Genomic DNA, 19887 nt, shown 5'->3' on the forward strand with positions numbered 1-19887 from the left:
TGTTAGTCTAATGCTAACATTTTATGTATTTTCAAAAAGTCCTTATTTAACTATTTAACACCTTTGCCGTTACCAATTTTCAGTCTTTTCTCTGTGAACATTATATTTTAATGGCCTAAACATGATTTCACAAATGTCAAATTTGTAATATCCTCCTAAGAGCTAATTATGATGGCATCACAAGTTTGAAGCACAAACACCCAAATTTAGGTCGTATCTTTTAGTATATTGAGGTATCTGAAACTTTAATGCAAAACCTCCCTACCACTAAAAACATGTGTATGTGTGTGCGCACACGTATGTAGCATGCACCCAAATAATTGTATGTAAATAAATACTATTTAGGACAAAAGTTCTAATGTTACTTTGATGAAATCTTCAACTTTTTATACCTTCAGTATCCTGCCTCACTTAGGAAATTCTTACAGTATGTGGTTTCTTTCTTTATGAATAGAACTATCCTGGATATTTAAATATAGTATATTTTAGTATAATGTATATGTACTCCATTATTCCTTGTAATGCTTCCAATAAACTGTAATTGGTTTCAATTAAATTAAATCTAATGTCTCCTAAAGATGAAAGAGTCTATCTAATCATACCTTACTACCTCTCACAAACTGGGCCGTGATATTCTGCAGTAGGGATAGTCTCTTGTGCCCTTTTTACTATATATACATCATGGCCTTTTGTGTGTATTTAGCTTATTTACATAGTCCCTAACTTCAGGTTGACTGCCCCTAACTAACTTTAGTCCTTTTCTGTTTTAGCACGCTTTGTGTAGACTCAGGTTTCTAATGCACCGAGTATACCAAGAGAACTCTATGAATTTTCCATGTTTAAGAAAAGACTGAAATAACTTTTTGTGTCCCTTACCACATTTTTGGTGGGAAAGTTTTTCTGCATTTATTTCTCTATTCCAAAAATGTACTGAAAAACATGAAATGCATTTATTTTTAAATTTACTCTCATGATGCCATCTCTCACGGCTGTTCTTGGATTCTTAAATTTAGAATTTTAAAGTAGTTATTAACTTGGTGGTGGGGACATGACTAGGACAAAAACTATTTGCTTTGCCTGAGCATATTTAATTTCCTTACCTGTGTTAAGAAAGACCAGAACATAAAACTTTTAAATCTGCAAAAAGTCAAAATTATTGAAAAGGCACAAATTTTCTTTTACACATTGTACTTGCTTACTAAATGTTATTTCACCATCCTGAGCTTCACTTTTTGTTGCTCCAATAAACTCCATTGCCTTCTCATTAACAAAGATATTATTCACTAGTGGGATATCCAGGATCTAGATTCTTAAAGCGTGTTTTCTGTTTTTGTTTTTTATGAAAGGCTTAAAATATACCCAGAAAGGTAAATAACTGTGATTCAGTAATATATGCCCTAATATGGAGAGTTTTTCTTTTACTCACTTTACAGTTGCCTTTTAAAATCAGAGGCAGCAGTGACTCCATGCCGTTTCCTCTCCTCTTTTGTTGCACACTGCAAGGTTTTTGAATCGGTATCCTTGCCCTCCAGTATGCCCATGTATAAATTAAATTCATTTTCAACCCATTGTCTAGTAGAATGGATTTTCCTGTTTTATGAAAGAGAAAAATGTTTTGTTCAACAGAGGACTATAATGCAAAAGAGCTTGTTTCTATCATAGTTGCTGTCTTTTGGTGTTGAGGGTATAACCTGTCCCAGCTTGGCTCCTTATTTTCACCAAGCTAGTTTTTTGCGTTGCTCTCGGCCAAAGAAGTAGTAGGTGAGAATGTGATGGCAGCACCAGGGTAGTCTGTAACTTGTCCAGCATTCCAGATAAACACTGCTTTTTTCCAGCAAGAGAACCAAAGTTCTAATCAAATTCTTAAGTGCATATGCTTTGCCCTCTTCATCAGTGAATAACCACTGAGCCATTGATTTGGCATAGCGAATGGTTACTGGTGCCCTCCATAACATTGTGAATTAAGAGGAGATCAAGTTCAAGTAATTACTAATTGAAGACTTCATTGATTGTAAACACAGAAAATCCACAAAAATTATAGAAGGGAAAGAAGCCTCTTAAAGAGTGAGAAATAATGCATAGCTATGAATACACAAGTTAGGAAACGATATGTAAGCTTATTAGCATTTGTTACAGGAAGAATATAGCTTCTATCCTCTGATAGATCTGAGTCAAATCTTTGTTTTACTTTTGAGATTGTGGAGCTTTGGTCAAGTCTCTAGATCCTCAGCACGCCTGCCTGCCAACCTGATAGAATCCAATAGATGTTCTCGCCTCTGTTCCTTAGCTTTATGTAACTGAGCTTGTGTTAAAGTAGTGGGTCCATCAGTTTGAAAGGTTGTCAGTCTCGGGGTAAAGAATTTAGACATAATTCAGCAGACAGGGTAGAGTAGACATTTTTTAGAGACGAGAAGATTTGATAAAATCAGTAGTTTGCAAAGATTAGATCTGATCCCAGGATGAATGGAAAAATCAGAAAGACTTTGCTAAGAAGCCGTTGTAATAATCTGGCAAACTGGGGTTGCACAATTGGGAGTGGAAGATGAAATATGACTTTCAGAGTATTTTTGTTCATAAGCACCTTCTTTAAAATAAGCAATGCATTTCTCAGAAAGGTGCCCCTAATAGTAGCCCTAATTATAATTAATATAATAATAACAATAAGCAGTCATTGAACCTCTGCAAATTCCAACCAGTGTGCTGGATGCTTACTTTGAATAGCCTTTTTGATTCTCGTGACTTCCATGGAGAATAGGCACTGTAATCCATCCCATTTTACAGAGGAGGAATAGAGATGTAAATTGTCTGATACCACCCAATAAATGGTACCATGAGATTCGAACTCAGATATAATGATAACAAAACTGTAAGCACAAAAGAGTTGGCTTTGTTTAATGTCTTAAATTCGGTTTATTAGATACTGGGAACATTAAAATCAGCATTACTCAAGTTTGGGGGTTGGTGGGAGGTGTTTTGAAATTGATAGAAAACAAGCTTTTCTGTTGTAGGTACTCATGTAATGGAAGGCTCTGGAAGAATGGTAGTTACAGCTGTCGGCATAAATTCTCAAACTGGAATTATCTTTACCTTACTTGGAGCTGGAGGTGAAGAGGAGGAGAAGAAAGATGAGAAGAAAAAGGAAAAGAAAAGTAAACGTACCAATTTTCTCTTAAGAGTTGACGTTTTAAAATGTGTGCAGTAGTTAGATTGTTGTAAGGACTGGTACGAAATATAGGCTTCATTCCTGAGACTCGGAATGAACACTTGTACAACAAGCTCATTACTGAGCACCATACTTTGAAGTGCAGACAGACACTGGAGACACCATTAGCTCCGTTTCAGACCACTGAAGTAAACAAATATCACCATAAAGCAAGTCGCACAATATTTTGGTGTCCCAGTGCATATAAAAGTTACGTTTTACACTATACATTAGCCTATTGTTAAGGCGTTTGAAATGTGAAAATGACCAAAAAGAGACGCGAAGTGAGCACTTGCTACTGGAAAATGGCCTGATAGACTTGCTCAATAAGGGCTGCCACAGACCTTCCGTTTGTAACACAACAAAACAAAACCTCACCGCTTTTATATTTACACTATAATCTTAATCTTCCATGAAGGCTCTCTGGTGAATTCATTAACCCCTTTTACAATAGTCCTTGAAGGATAAGCGGTCAATTCACGGCCCCCTCCCTTTACAATAGCCAGACAAACTCATCATGTATTTGAACACCTCATTTTTTTTCCTGCTTTTTCTTTTGTTTCACTTTATCATCTCCCGCTGTCATCTGACTGACAAAGTAACAATTTATAGCAGTTCTTTTTGGTCCCTTTTTTTCGTTGCCTTCAGTAATGACGTTGCCAGCCATATTTTATTTTGGTCTCATCAAACTTTTACTCTTTTAGAAGTTTGGTATCATTCATTCATCCCACTCTTAAGTACACAGCTGGGTTCTTTGAAACTACCACCAGCTGCTCCACAGAAGAAAGAGGAGGCTCTCAATTCCTGTAAAGATGGATAGCCTTGGAAACCCACAGGGGCAGTTCGACTGTCATTGAGGGTCCCTAGGAGTCAGAATGGACTCAGTGACAGTGAGTTTGGATTTTATATATGCATTATCTCTTTAGATCCAGGAGGTGACATCTGTTATTCTTGATTTCTGATGAATAAATTAAGGCTCGCGGAATTTGTGACTTGTTCTAGACCAGAAAGTTAGTAAGTAACACATGCAACTCTATTTTCTTGGGTTTGCTGCTGACACAGACTGGTGCATACTAACACACAGGAGCCTAAAATTAAGGAACCTTAAGAAGAAAGAAGAGTTTCACATAGCTTTATACTAGCTTGACCCCTCAGTGTCTCTTCCCATAAACACCCTTTCTCGAAAGATTTATGCACTGATTATTATTAATCTAGCCCAGTGTATTCCCAGAAATTAACATTCAACTCACAGTCTATGATTTTTGAACCTTGTTTTGTAGAACATTTTCCATCTGTGGACTTCCAGCCCTTTTCCATTTCTCTTGACTGCTTTGGCTATTACTCAAAAGAAATCCATGGTAACCTGTCTCAGTTCCCTTAGTAACTTGGAGTGTGGCTATCTGGTGTGCCTCCAAACTTGAGCTCACCGAAAGGAGCTAGGTGTTCTCTTACTATCTCCTCCTCTAGCTGAGCTTCAGTTCCTTCGTGGCTATGTTTGTTCCACCTTTTCCAGCTGAAGATAATTCTCTGTGATAGAGGGATTGGGAGAAAAGTCGGCTGAATGGTTCAACTACTGCTTTGTTGTTATTTATCTACTCAACCATAGGATATGCCTCGATTATTATTTCAAGCATTCTCATCTTTTTGTTATCTCCCAATCTGTACTGCTTTGGGACATTAACTAACAGTCTTAGTGATTTATTCTGTGTATTCATAGATTTATGTTCTGGGGCTGTAATCGTTTTCTTCTCTCTCCCACTAGAACTTTGCTGCATATCTATGTTTTTTTATTACTTTCTTCTCCCACCCCCACCCCACCCCCAAGCCTTGGCTCTCTTAGCAGTATGCCTGCATTTAGCCTGGAAACTTCTGTACCTATTTGACTTTATAAAAGAATAAAGTCTTAGGGAGAAGTCAACAAGTATAAACTGCTACTGTGGATTTCTCAACTTATGAATCTTTACAGGAACAGAAAGCCTCATTTTTCTCACACAGAGCAGCTAGCGATTTCAAACTGCTAACTTTGCGGTTAGTTAGAAGGTGAACACATACCTAACCCAGATAAGTATAACTGCCATAAATTATTTTGGAATATTCCCTGATGGAAAGATATAAGAAGTGATCGATAATCAGGTCATTCGAAGCTAAGTATGTAATGCATAAACACAACACACACCACCCCATCATGCCCATTGTATAACAATTCAGTTATAGAAATGTGAGCTACCTCTGCATAATTTAGCATGCCTGTATTCATTTCTTTTGGAAAGCTTTAATTCCCATTTTTTTCCTACAGATAAGAAACAAGATGGAGCTATTGAGAATCGCAACAAAGGTAAATTTAGGAGGATAAAAAATATAGAGGTTGGTGTCATTATTCCCCAACTATGTCAACAGTGTACAGATAATCATCTGTGAAAGTCAGATACATGTAGCAGAGAAATCAAACAATGTATGTTAACTTGGGTTAACCACCTGTCTTCCTGCTATTGCTTTAGCTATATAACCTCTACAATGCTTAAAAAGATTATAACTAGGACTTTAGATAGTAAACTTAGAAAGATCCAAATGTAGGTAATTTTCAAGTTAAGCATTTCATATATTTTAATACCAGTTATTCTGTGGATAATTGCTAGCGAACGTGCATAAGAAACAAAATAAACACTATGTATCATTTAAGTGGCTTTGCCATTATTTGTTTACATTGTTGGTTGCTGTCAGATCCATTCTGGTCATAGTGACAGTGTGTGTGCCAACTACATCTTGAAGGCTAGGATCTTTGGGAGCAGAGGGCAAGGCCTGTCTCCAGAAGTACCTCTGGTGGTTTAAATTCACCAGCCTTTTGGTTAGTAGTCGAGCGCTTAACTGTTTGTAACACCCATCGAAATCTCGCATTCAGTTAGAAGTCTGTAAGCGTGTGCACATTTGTCTGTCTGATATACTGTCATATCTGGGAGTAATGTGGGCTGTTCTGCTGTCTGGGATAAGTCAGTCACCTAACACAACATGCATGAAGAAAAATGATTGTTTAGTATTTCTTAGTTCTTAATTTAAGGATCCTTGATTCAATTACTTAGTGTACCTAGCAAAACATTTTCAATTTTTGTTCAATTTCACAATCTAATGTAGATATTGTCTTCTTTTGTCTATATAGAAACACATTATACTCAAAGCTTTATTTTTATAGTTCATTTTTTAAATGCTTCAAATGTTATGCGTGATGTGTCTCTCTAAGACGTAATGAAGTGATATTTGCTTTTAAATGTAGCAAAAGCCCAGGATGGTGCAGCCATGGAAATGCAGCCTTTGAAGAGTGAAGATGGTGGCGATGGTGATGAAAAAGACAAAAAGAAAGCAAATTTGCCAAAAAAGGAAAAATCTGTCTTACAGGGGAAACTCACAAAGTTGGCTGTCCAGATTGGCAAAGCAGGTCTGTGGTATATAGAAGACAATTAGGTTGTTTTGTTTTTTAACGTACAATAATTTTCTGCTTAGAAATTACCTTTTGACAGACTTTGTTATTTAGTGAGTATAAAGGAAGTTTTTAAAAAGATATTTATCCACAATGTGCTATAACCTTTATAAGTCTATCGATACTGCAAGTCTCTAGAACATCTGCCTCTTAAGGGCCATCACCCCCATTTTCTTAGAGGCAGTTGTCTACTGTCAGCTAGCTAATTGGGGCTGGCTAGGATTAGTTTCTAAATCTGACACTAAAAATATATTTAAATAAGAGAAAATTTTTTTAAAAAAAGAGAAAATGTATTGCACATTTGGTTCATTATTTTTAGTGATTACGTATACAATAATTTAGGTGTGTGTTTCTAATTCACTTAGAGGTTTTGTCTAATTAAACTGGATGAAATAGTGTCATCCCAGTGAGACTGAAGTTGACCAGTTGCTGTCCAAGCACCTGTTGCTTAAAAAACAAGCAGCTCATGCCCTCTACCAGCAGCATCTTAGCCAAAGAACAATGCGGATAAGTCAACATGTGTTAATAAAATTAGTATTAAGTTGCATTATTTTAATACTCTCTAGGATTATGTTGGAAAAAGTGGACTTTTTACTTTTATTTTCAGTAAGCTTACTAACTAGCAGCAGACACTTGCTTTGTGTGGTACCTAAGTAAATGGTGGTAGCATTTATTTGCATAGCCTTAGGAGAAGGGGCACTTTAAGATGATTGACATTATTTAGTGAACATTGTAGATCCCAATAAGAGGGCCTTCAGATAGTTCATGAAGAAAAGTCCATCTTTCAACTGCATCTTTCCACCAACTTCTTGAAGCCCCCTTGCATATTTAATTGCTATAGGTCTTTAGTCTTCAATGATGAAAGGCTGAACATCTTCTAAATAAGAAATTCCTTTAATGCATAGTAGTGCTTAGTCTTTGTTAAGTTAATGGAGCTATACAAATAGGCAAAAATTTTAAATTTAATAATTCAGAAAGTATTTATTTTCTTTTTGTAGCAACCCAAACCCTTTGCCAAGTCCATCTGACTCATAACAACCTGTATAGGACAGGGAAGGTGGTTTGTCCCTTAAGAGTTTCCTAGTCTATAAATCATTATCAAAGCACATTGCCCCATCTTTCTCCCTTGGGGCAACTGCCAACCCTTAAACACTGTGCCACCTGGGTTTCTTATTTTTTAAGCATACGGTTGACTTTTATTTCAGGTTGTCTCTGTTAATCATATTCTTACTGGCTTCTCTTTCAGCATCAGGGAAGTTGCCTCTTCAGCATATAAAGTACTCGCTTTTGCTAAGCTGTTGATATTTCCTTTGAGTTTTCTTTTGTTGTCCTAGTGAAGATAGAATTGATTTTAAGGAAGAAAGTCTTAAATGCTTTTCTTGTAGTTCTTTCTGAGAATAGGTCTTTATTAGAAGCAAGAATTTAGTCCGACAGTGTCAGTGATGAATGAGTTAGGAAGAGAAAGGGGTAACCGTTTTTTCAGGAAAATTAAAATAAAGGTGTTAAGTCAATTATATTTCCAGTGGCTAGTGTAAAATTGGCAATGAGTAGTATCTAGAATATAAAAATAATAATATGTTTTTCTTTTATTTATATGCTGAAAGGTCTGTTGATGTCCGCCATCACAGTTATCATCCTAGTATTATATTTTGTAATTAATACATTTTGGGTTCAGAAGAAGCCATGGCTTGCTGAATGTACTCCAATTTACATACAATATTTTGTGAAGTTCTTCATTATTGGAGTTACAGTTTTAGTGGTAGCGGTGCCAGAAGGTCTTCCACTTGCAGTTACTATCTCACTGGCTTATTCAGTCAAGGTAAGTAGAAAATAGTTAGAATTATATTTAAAGACTCAAATGTGGTTGCTCTCTTTGATTTTTGAAAGCACCGGTGCAGGGGAGGTGGGGGTGGGGTTTGCACTGTGTTTAGTAGAATTACTGTTTCCTTTTCTCTCCAGGCTAATATCTCTGGTATAGACAATGTTTTAGCCTAATTTTCATTAAATGATAGTTAGACACTGTCAAGTGTTACCATCTGCACTGCCCCATCTATAAAATTAAGCTAAGAATGCCGGTCCCTTTCCTAAGTGCTACAAGGACAATAAGGATTCTCTATAGTGCAGTTTTCTAAGGTCTGTGTGCTTCCACGCTTCTGCCCTCATACCTAGTTTCTCCATAGTAGGAAGACTGTTCTTAAAGAAACCATTTGAGAAAAAAGCATTTACTCAAGAAAAAAGTTTAGAAGGCAAAGAGGAAAGAAGAAAGGAAATGGAAACAGGAAACGGGATATGTGGAATGAGTGATGTTAAACTGTGGAGACAGCAACCAGTGGTGTGAAACAAAATATATATGAATTACTGAATGGAGCATTGATTTGCTCTGTAATCATTCGCAATAAAAATTAGCGGGGGTGAAATCCCGCCCCTCCCCCCTTCGTGTTTGATAAAAGAAACTTGTTTTCTACTTAATAAACCAAAGAACAAATAAACTTACTGCCATTGAGTTGATACCAACCCATAATGACCGTACAGGCTGAGGTAGACCTGCCCAAAACTCTTAACTATGCATGGGAGTAGAAAGCAGCCCTATCTTTGTCCCTCATAACAGCTGGTAGTTTCAAAATGCCTACCTTCCGGATCACTTCCCAACAGATAACCACTATGCCACCAAGGCACCACTTAATAAGGACATTTAATACCGAAGTGTAATATATTCTTATACTGCTTTAAGTTTGATTTTGCCTGAGTACAGATTTTCATTTGTCCTTGGAATAGGAAAACTCCAATAGCAGACACTATGGAAGGCATTTGAGGGGGCTTTGAAAATTTCAAGGAACAGTGAAATTAAAAGATAATGGAATATTTCCACAACTTTTTGAAGCCATCTTTTGTACATAATAAATAGGTGTATCTGCAGGTATCTGCTGCCGTTCACTAGCTTGTGTCATGTAATGATAGAGGACTCGGAAACAGGACACGGTATTCTTTGTAGCTCAATTTGAATGCGTCATGTAAAATTAAACTCTTCCAGTAACAAATTGGCAAATACTTAATACTATGTAACTATATATTTGGGAGTTTTGGTTTTTACTTTACTTCAGATAAAATCATTTTGATATACTGAGATTATTTGTTTTACAAGTAACTAACTAGATGTTCCTTTCTACTGTAGAAAATGATGAAAGATAACAACTTGGTAAGGCATCTGGATGCTTGTGAAACCATGGGGAATGCCACAGCCATCTGTTCAGATAAGACAGGGACATTGACAATGAACAGAATGACAGTTGTCCAAGCTTACATAAATGAAAAACATTATAAAAAGATTCCTGAACCTGAAGCTATTCCACCAAATATCTTGTCCTATCTTGTAACGGGAATTTCCGTGAACTGTGCTTATACATCAAAAATATTGGTAAGATTTCTCTAGTAATTTATATTAATTAAAATTCATTCCCGAAATCTATAATAATTAGACTGTAATTCTTTATGTCTATACTTATTAAATAAATAGAACAACTAAGTTCTTTTAGGTTTTTAAAAATTGCACGCAACCCATAGCCCACTGTGCCACCAGGACGCCTGAAGTCAGTGTATTACATAGAAGGTTTCTTTCAGCACAATTTGTGTTATGTGTACAATCCATTGGTTATATAAATATTCTGCTTGCTTGTATTTTTTTCTCTTTCTTTGAAAATCTTGTATTCAGGCACTTGTTAACACAAAAATCAAAATTTGTCTTAAACTTATTTTATGAAATACCAAGCTATCTTATTATAGAAAGTCATTTCTCAATTTTCTTTTTTAAAAATCATTTATTGGGGGTTCATACAACTCATTATAATGCACACATAACCTCAGTTATGTCCAGTACATTTATTGCCTTCATCGTTCTCAAAATATTTGCTCTTCACTTAAGCCCTTGATATCATCTCCTCATTTTCCCCCTACCTCCCTGCTCCCCCATTTCTCAATTTTGTAAAGAAAGTTTTGAAACTAGATTGTTTCAAAACTTAAACTGTTTTATATATTTGATAATCTGGTCTTTGTTTCTTAATAGGCTGCAATATGGTCCTTTTAAAAAATAATGCATTAAAGTTATTCTAAGTTTTTGTTATTTTCGAGTATTTTCAAGTTCTTAAGTTTATTAAATCATATTTATTTATAACAAGCCTAAATTATACTTTGGTTGACAAAGCCATTGACAAAGTTTGTGTTGCAAGTTATTGAGCTAATGAAAGTGTATAGTAATTAGATTTATGCGCTCTTGGTTCTAAATCTAGCCATGTCTTGCACTTATTCCCACAAAGTCTGAACTTCACACTCACTTGTTAAGACAATCACGTCTGCCTTTCACCTTTGTAGTAATCATATAGTACATGTGCAAAAAAAAAACATGAAGGGAAGGGACTAAAGCTTTTCTGTATAGCTAAGGCAGAAAAAAGTGCATTTTAATTCATGCACTTTTATTTTATGCTGTAAATCATTTTAATGCTTTAATTTTCAGTTATTTATAAATATGTAAATATGTTTTAAGTAAAAAATAAATAACTTAGAATTTATTAAGTCTACTGTATGTCATGAATTTATGCTTAACAAATTCAATTTCTGGATCATACGTATCCCTGTCTTACAGATGCTGAAACCCAAGATCACAGCAGTTCAGTAACTTGTCAGAAGTTTACATAGCTAGTAACTGGAAGGGCTGAGATTGGAATCAATGTCATTCTCCCCCAAGAGTTCCTTTTTACTGTAAATTTCTGTGTCCCTCTTGGAAGTGGTGGCATTAGAAATTTTCTATTTAATTTTGTTTTAGAGTATAGCATCCTGACTTATAAATAAAGCATTCATCGAGAATTTAGATCTTATTAGGTTATGACCCTGTTTTATCTTACAGCCGCCAGAGAAAGAGGGCGGGTTGCCTCGTCATGTCGGTAATAAAACTGAGTGTGCCTTGTTGGGCCTTCTTTTGGATTTGAAACGAGATTATCAGGATGTGAGAAATGAAATCCCAGAAGAAGCTCTGCACAAAGTCTACACTTTCAATTCTGTTAGAAAGTCCATGAGCACTGTCCTGAAAAATGCAGATGGAAGTTTTCGAATATTCAGCAAGGGTGCATCTGAGATAATTCTGAAAAAGTAAGAGTAAACCACTTAGGTGAATAAATTGCTATCAGTAGTTGATCTGTGGAATAACTATTGTTGTTTTCTTATAGTGAACCTCAGATACTGGACAGGACTTGAAGATGAGCTGTGTTTTATGCTTTTCAGACATGTGCCGTGTACTCTGCCATTTTCACATTCTGGTTTCTCTTATTTCTTAGTGCTCTGATACAGGGAAGAAAAAAATGTCATTGAATTCAACCTGGTAAATTTGATGAAGTGCACTCTGGTTCTTTGTTTTAAGACATGGTGTTCCCCTTGTTACAGTATCGTGAAAACTACAAGCCTGGGAAGAAGGAAAACAAGTGTATCATTCAACACTGCTTTAAAGATTATAGGCTCAAAAGGAAATGGGGTCTAGAAAAGTGAGAGCTGTCGTTCATGCTGCTTTGATGTCATCTTTAAGTGTATCTTGTCACTTCGGATCAAAATGTTGCTTGCTTTTACAGACCAGTAGTATCAATTCTGACTACATATTTATGTATAATCTCCCTATTGTTGCTGCAGGTATTAGGATTACTTTGCTTTCTTTTGTTCTAGCAAGGAACAGATGGTTTTTTCGAATTGGAAATCATTTGAAATTTTAACATGTATTTTTAATGTCTGCTTTTAACTTGTTTCTGGCTTATAATGCATAGTAGTTTAATGAACACTTGCTAGATGTTAAGATGATATGCTTAAGACAAGTAACTGAACAAGTAGCACATGAGAGGTAGTTGCAAAATTTCAGACTGCCGGGTCGCGGTCCATAGGGGGTGGCCTTTTAGATAGTTGAAGCAATCCTCCGTATCAGAGGGATACAGCCAGGAATGTGCAGGTCACATGTGTGGACAGACGCGTTCCCCACAGGACACACAGATTTCTTAACTTCACAATACTGCAGATTAGCTGATTTCGGTGTAAAAAGGTTGAAAACTCAGTCTTAACCAGTTGGGTAGCAGGTAGATAGCATGGAGGAACAAGTAGGGAGTTTTTTTTCCCAAGCAAAACTGATTAGACTCTATTTTCTTCACTAAACAAACAAAAAGGATAACTACCACCAACTCTGTGCTGGTGAAGTAACGCATGTGAACCCTCTAGCCCAGGACCTGGTAGTACAGCGGACTGCAAATGGTCCCGTGGTGATAGTTACATTTTACTGTAGCACCTCTGAATGTTAGGCTGAGCCCTTAGAACAGAATTCCATAAGCCAGATAGTGTAATTGCAGTTTTAATTTGTTTGTTTTTAATCAAGCCATGATTTAAAATAATTTTTGCATCAGGGAATAAGGTGAGTTGGTGGGGGAAGGGACAGGGCAGATAGACTGGAGACAGAATGATTGCTTTAAAATAAGTTTTTTTCTTTCAGTAGTTAAAATGTTGGTAATGAAATAGCTTCCAGGTAAGGAACTGATTGAACATGGACTTTTTTACATTAAAAATTGTGTGCAAATTCACATTAATGGCTCATTCTATACCAATATGATCAGGCGTATAAAAGGACTTCGAAACAAGTTTTTCGTGAATTTTTGGCACATCCTTATATAGTCTATCCTCTTCTGCCACTCGGGAGTCTTGGGAAAAATTTAAAGACACTACGTTTCCGATTGAAGTTTAGACAATATCTAACATAACCGATAAAATGGGGTGCAGACCGATAAAATGAGAACATGAAATTTTAAAAGATTATAACTTTTTGTAAAGAAAGTGTAAATTTGATATGATTTAGTTCTGTAAAAATGAAATACATAAAATTTTCATATATCAGATCCATTATATCTAGCCCATCCGGTTCATTTAGCATGGCATTACCCATTATTTTTTGTCCATTATTGATATTTTAATTAAATATTACCTTTTAGGTGTTTCAAAATCTTGAGTGCTAATGGTGAGGCGAAAGTATTCAGACCAAGGGACCGTGATGATATTGTAAAAACTGTAATTGAACCGATGGCATCAGAAGGCTTGAGAACCATATGTCTTGCATTCAGAGATTTTCCAGCAGGAGAACCAGAACCAGAGTGGGATAATGAAAATGATATTGTCACCGGCCTTACATGTATTGCTGTTGTGGGGATTGAAGATCCTGTGAGACCTGAGGTGATGAAGGATTCTGCTTCAGATTCTTTTAACTGTAGGAAACCTAGGGGTTAACTTTCATTGGTTTTCTGATAAAATTCTCGCTAGTTGTGGTTTTGTGAGTTTTTGGTATGACTCCAAGATAACTGAAGTATTATTCAATGTTCAGTTCTGTGAAGTGTGAGTACTATCATTCTCGTTTGATTTCTTTAAAAAAAATACTGTGATTATCTGTAGACAATAGAGCTATAAACAAAACCACAAACAATTCATTGCCATCTCGTCAATTCCAACTCACAGTGACCTAGTAGGACAAGGTAGAACTGCCCCTGTGGGTTTTTGAGACTATTAACTCTTTATAAGAGTAAAAAGCCACATCCTTCTCATTCAGAGTGGCTGGTATTTTTGAACTCCTGCCCTTGAAGTTCGCAGCCCAACACATACCCACCAATCACCCAGGGCTCCACTGAGATGTATGTACTATGGCTCAAATCCCAGATTTGCCAAAAATGCATGTGCTTAAAAGATCACTCTGTTACATTGGAGGGCAGTGGGTTTGGTGCTATATTCCTGCCTTCTTACGGGGGCTGTACCCCTCCAAGGAAGGCATCATTTGCCTGTCATGTAGGTTTTCATATTGTTGAGATGCTGACCAGGTTTTCAGCGAGCTTACAGGCTAAAACATGCTACAGAAGAAGAGCTTAGTGATCTATTTCCCAAAGTGAGCCAGTGAAAACTCTGTAGATCACAACAGTCCAAGCCCCTTGTGCATAGAGTTACCATGAGTTTGGGGCCAATTCTATGGCACGTTATGATTGCAGTATTAAATATTGCAGAGTGTCTGATAAGATGTCCTCTAGGTTAATTACTTGCCCTAGAAATTAAAAGAGGATGACAAAAATAAAGGGATGATGATAAGCTAATCCAAGAGACAAAGCAAATATGCACATTCTGAACAAAGTAGACAACGTAAGGTATCTGACTATCAACTAATTGACTCAACACTTAATGTATCAGGCAACCCTCTAGGCACTTGGAATACAACAGTGAACAAAATAGTCACGATATTTGTATTCAGGAGAGGGAAAATAGCAAGCACAGAATGGCAGCTAGCTGCATGGACAAGACACCAAATGAAAATAATGTAAGAACATTAACCTTGGTCCTTAACCCTTAGAGACCTTACATTCCAGATTGCATATGGGAGACTAGCTGAGTGACATAGACAAGATAGATGTAAGTGTGATAAGGGTTAAGAACATTATACGTAAGATAATAAAGCAACTGAGGGGAACTACAGGGAGACTCTCTGAGGATGGGACATTTGAGCTAAGCTCAAATTTCTAACTCTAAATTCACTGCCATCAAGTCAATTCTGATTCACTGATTCTATAGGAGAGGATAGTACTGCTGTGGGTTTCTGAGACTGTAAATCTTTACAAAAATGGAAAGCCTCATCTGCTTCAGAGTACCTGGTGATTTCAAACTTCTGACCTTGCGATTAGCAACCCAACATATAGCCCAGTATCTTCCTTACCTGGATTCCCAACTGTGCACATAGCTGCAAGAAAAGCATTCAGGCCAAGGGGGTCAAATATTTACAGCTCTTACAGTGAGAAAAAAGACTTGGTTAATGCAAAAAAATGGGGAGAATTCCACAGTGACTGCAAGTGTGGACAGCAAGGGGGAATTGATTATAGACCTTACTAGACCTTACTAGACCAGAAGGACCAGTGAGAAGTTACTTTTTAAAAAATTCCAATTGGGAAGTGACAATTTATGTTGTTAAAGTACTATTTGGGGTTCTGTGTAAGAAGTCAATAGAAGAGAAGTAGAGAAGCCATTAAGATTATTGCAGTAAGTCAGAACGAACCTTTTGGAAATCATTGACTTGTAGGTTTTGGCATTTAAAATGCCTATGAAATAACCAGTTGGATCCATCCACCAACGTTTGATCAAAGGAAAACCATTCAAATTTCTTTGCATGGGTTCATGGCTTCAAAAGTTAAATCAGGATGTCTTCATGTTCAGTCCTTTGAAAAGCAGCACTGTTACCTACCAGTGCTGCTGGCATTGAGGTTCCCAGAGGACTTTATCGTTTTTTTAACATATGAGTGACACTTGCATTTTTTGGTATCACAAAATAAGAATTTTTTTTAATTGACATGATAGTAACTTTCTCTGAACACTTTTTACTGTGCACTCTTGTTAAAAAGAATCATGAGTCATTAGATATCTGGAACAAATCCAGCTTGCCATATATACTCAAGTATAAGCTGACTCGAATATCAGCCAAGGCACCTAATTTTATCACAAAACCTGCATTATAAATGTGCTGAGAAACTCAGTTTATACGTGAGTATATACGGTAACTCTTTCTGCATAGGCACTTGAATACTTGATCTTTCTTTAAATCCTTTTTTTGTGAAACAAGGATTTTGTGAATTTTCTGTGGAAGTACTTGGTGGGTATTAACTACTCCAAATGCTGCCCTGATGGCTCAGTGATAGTTTGCTAACCGAAGTGCAGTGGTACAGATCCACCAGTCCCTGCAGAAGAATGATATGGAAGTCTGCTCCCTTACAGAGTTCATAAATAGTTGCCATTGGGTTGATTTCAACTCTTTTATAATGTGGCTGTATAGGACAGAGAACTGTTCCATGTTTCTTAGGCTGTAAACCTTTATAGCTACATCTTGCCACACTCCATAGAAGTCCTGGTGGGTGCAAACTACTGACCAGCTAGCAGGAAGGCACTTACCCACCATACTAACAAGGCTTCTCTATAAATATTACAGCCTTGGAAATTCTGTGGAGCAGTGATATGCTGTCTTACAGAGCTGCTGTGAGTTAGAATTGACTCAAAAGCACACAAGAAATAATCAGTATATGTTAGCTTGCCTTTCTTAAACATTATTTGCCACACAGTTTGATTTTAGCACAGTTTCTTTTTCTTATTCCATGTTCCCCTGTCCAAAGGATTTGTGAATACTAGAGTCAGTGAGTGCTTTTTTATGTAGATTTTCTTTTTGTCTTAAATAAGATAGAGGAATAGCCAAAATATTTACACAGTCAAGTAGTATTTTTGAAATCAAACACTGATTTTTTTTTAATCTGGGTAGACTCCCTCTTTTTCTCATTACTGTGTCACTAGTATTTACTAACATACCTGGTCCAAAAGTCATACCAAGAAATTAGCTCTATAAGAGTTCTGAAACTAAATCTTTATAGAAGCAGACAGCCTCTTCTTTCTCTTGATTGGCTTGAATTACTGACCTTGTAGTTAGGACCAGTTGTACCACCAGGACTGCTTGAATTCAGAATGGTAATCACAGATAACCTGCAGGCCAATTTTAACCTTTAGTCAGAATAGCTTGCCCCATGTAGTGCGCGTGTGTGTGTAAAAACACTTAAGTATTGGGAAGTGACGCACACAAATCTGGATTTCTGCTCTCTTAAAATCTTAGGTTCTGTCAACTTGAACTTTCGTTCTGTGCTACAAGTGGTCCCTAATGGAGGAGCTCGCTCTTTAGGCATTTGTCTCAAGGGTCCCAGGTTTTCCTTGATCGTGTTACCTGCAAGACTGTGTAGCACAGTGTTTCCCAAAGTGGGCAGTGTCAGTCTTTGGAGGTGAAGATGATGAATGATAACAGGGCCCTGGCAAAGCAGATGGCTGCACTTTTTCCTGGATTATAGAACATAGTACAAAATTTTTAATTAGAGCGGCACTTGGTTTTTGTTTTTCCTGAAATGGAGGTGGTGGGCCAAATACGTGGCTTAGCATTTGAATTTGCAATTCCTGTTTTGGTAGAAGTATGGAGTCTCTGGCTAGAGAAAGTTGGAAAAGGAGAGACAGACAGAAGGAACTATGGAGGCGGAGAAATAGTATACAAAATTCATCTATGAAATGATAAAAAGCAGCGAATCCTATTAGGCAAGCCTAGAAAACTAAACTGAGCCTTGATAGCAATTCCCCCTGATGCTGAAAGCTTTATGGCTTACAGCACAGCAGTTGAGTCATCAAACATTTTTAAGAAAGTGTATTGGTGTATTAGAAAAAGCACTCCACCATTAAGTACAAAAGCTATTATAAAAAGCAATTAAAAAGCTTTGGTAATTGAAAGACCTGGTATAGGTTAAGAACTGAGTTAGAATCCACAAGACTCTTTGACCTGTAGAGGTGTATGGGGTAAGAGATGAAAAGAGGTTGATATGATCCTTAGGTTTCTGTTGCAATAGGTAGGTAGGTAGGTTTAAAAAAATACAGCCTCCCATTTAAATAACACAAATTCTGATGTTCAGTTTTAGACTTGAAATGAGGTCAGTGAAAAATGTGTACTTAAGAATCATTAGCTTATAAAGAGTAGTAAAAGATATGTAAAGGTGAGGTAACCCTTAAAACTTTGAGAGTTCCGAAAATGTGGTTTTTTTTAAAATACCATCATCTTTTAACTCGGTATTGCCACAAACATTTTGAAGCCCCCTTCATTTATAGTGGGAAGGAAGGTGGGTCAGTCAGAACCTAGCATTTACTCTAGTGTGATTTGGGCTGTCGAACTAGAAAAGCAGAGAGCCAACTGAAAAAGAATAACAATGATTTGAGTAGAGAGGCTTTAAAAACCCTTGGGAAATAAATAATGCAAACAACCAGTAAAACTAGTGGTTGAAGGAAAAGGAAGGATTACTAGAGATAATTCAAGAAATATTGAATAACTTGAGATGATATAAAAGTTTCAGTTATTTGTGGAACTAAAATGCAGTGCATAGTCAGGACAATTTCCACCCTTCTCTAGAAATAATAAGTTTCTCTTTTTTCCATGTAAATCAGGTACCAGATGCAATTAAAAAATGTCAGAAGGCTGGAATTACTGTGCGGATGGTCACTGGTGATAATATTAATACTGCTCGGGCTATTGCTACCAAGTGTGGTATTTTACATCCTGGGGAAGATTTCCTGTGCCTAGAAGGTAAAGATTTCAACAGAAGAATACGAAATGAGAAAGGAGAGGTAAAGTTTAAATTTTCTTTTTTGTTGATCTGTTTTTATTAGTGATTTCATTAAACAAATACATACTAAAAATGTACTATGTATTTCCCAAGGAGCCCTGGTGGCATAGGAGATACATACATGTTGGGCTGCCAACCACAAAGTCAGCAGTTCAAAGCCACCACTCCAGGGGTAAAATTGAGGCTTTCTTCTCCTGTAAAGATTTACAGCCTCAGAAAGCCACAGGGCAGCTCTGCCCTATCCTTTAAGGTCACTATGAGTCAGAAGTGACTTGGTGGCAGTGATTCGGTGATGTGTTCCCCACTGCTCTCTAGTCCTTCATATAATCCAGCTTCTCTGATTATTTGCTCAGTATACAGATTGAACAAGTATGGTGAGAGGATACAAGGCATCAGGATTGGAGGAAGGCTTATTAATCTGTGAATTGAAGATGGCGCAACCTTGCTTGCTGAAAGTAAGAAGAACTTGAAGCACTTACTGATGAAGATCAAAGATTGCAGCCTTCATTATGGATTACAACTCAATGTAAGGAAGACCAGAATTCCCACAAATAGGTAACGTCATGATAAATGGAGAAAAGGATGAAGTTGCTAAGGATTGTGCCTGCTTAGATCCACAATCAGTGCTCAAGGAAGCAGCAAGCTAAGAGATCCAACAAAAGATGTGTTGCATTGAGTAAACCTGCTGCACAAGACTTCTATATGATATTGAGAAAGCAAGAATGTTACTTTGAAGACCAAAATATGCCTGAACCAAGCCATGGTAATTTCAATAGCCTGATACGCATGTGAAAGTTGGATATTGAATAAAGAAGACCAAAGAAGAATCGATGCATTTGAATTGTACTGGAGAAGAGTATTGAAAATGCTAGGGACCGCTAAAGATAAACTATCTGTGTTGGAAGAAGTAAGACCAGAGTGCTCCTTTACATGCTTTGGACATATTGTCGAGGGAGACCAGTCCCTGGAGGACTTCTGCTTGCTAA

The 19887-nt window shown here is 36.8% G+C and overlaps 1 protein-coding gene across 4 annotated transcripts in view; it reads left to right on the forward strand.

The window, feature by feature from the left end:
* ATP2B1 (ATPase plasma membrane Ca2+ transporting 1) overlaps positions 1 to 19887 on the forward strand; it is a 123034-nt gene that overhangs the window by 82659 nt on the left and 20488 nt on the right. For all 4 annotated transcript variants that reach the window (XM_075551189.1, XM_075551192.1, XM_075551191.1 and 1 more), the window contains 8 exons: positions 3009 to 3149; positions 5499 to 5537; positions 6471 to 6632; positions 8279 to 8493; positions 9847 to 10089; positions 11572 to 11813; positions 13679 to 13916; positions 18723 to 18902. In XM_075551189.1, the coding sequence (XP_075407304.1) occupies positions 3009 to 3149; positions 5499 to 5537; positions 6471 to 6632; positions 8279 to 8493; positions 9847 to 10089; positions 11572 to 11813; positions 13679 to 13916; positions 18723 to 18902 (1460 nt within the window). The remainder of the gene's footprint in view (positions 1 to 3008; positions 3150 to 5498; positions 5538 to 6470; positions 6633 to 8278; positions 8494 to 9846; positions 10090 to 11571; positions 11814 to 13678; positions 13917 to 18722; positions 18903 to 19887) is intronic.

The sequence above is a fragment of the Tenrec ecaudatus genome, chromosome 6, assembly GCF_050624435.1.
Source record: "Tenrec ecaudatus isolate mTenEca1 chromosome 6, mTenEca1.hap1, whole genome shotgun sequence".
In the NCBI taxonomy this organism is placed as follows: Eukaryota; Metazoa; Chordata; class Mammalia; order Afrosoricida; family Tenrecidae; genus Tenrec; species Tenrec ecaudatus.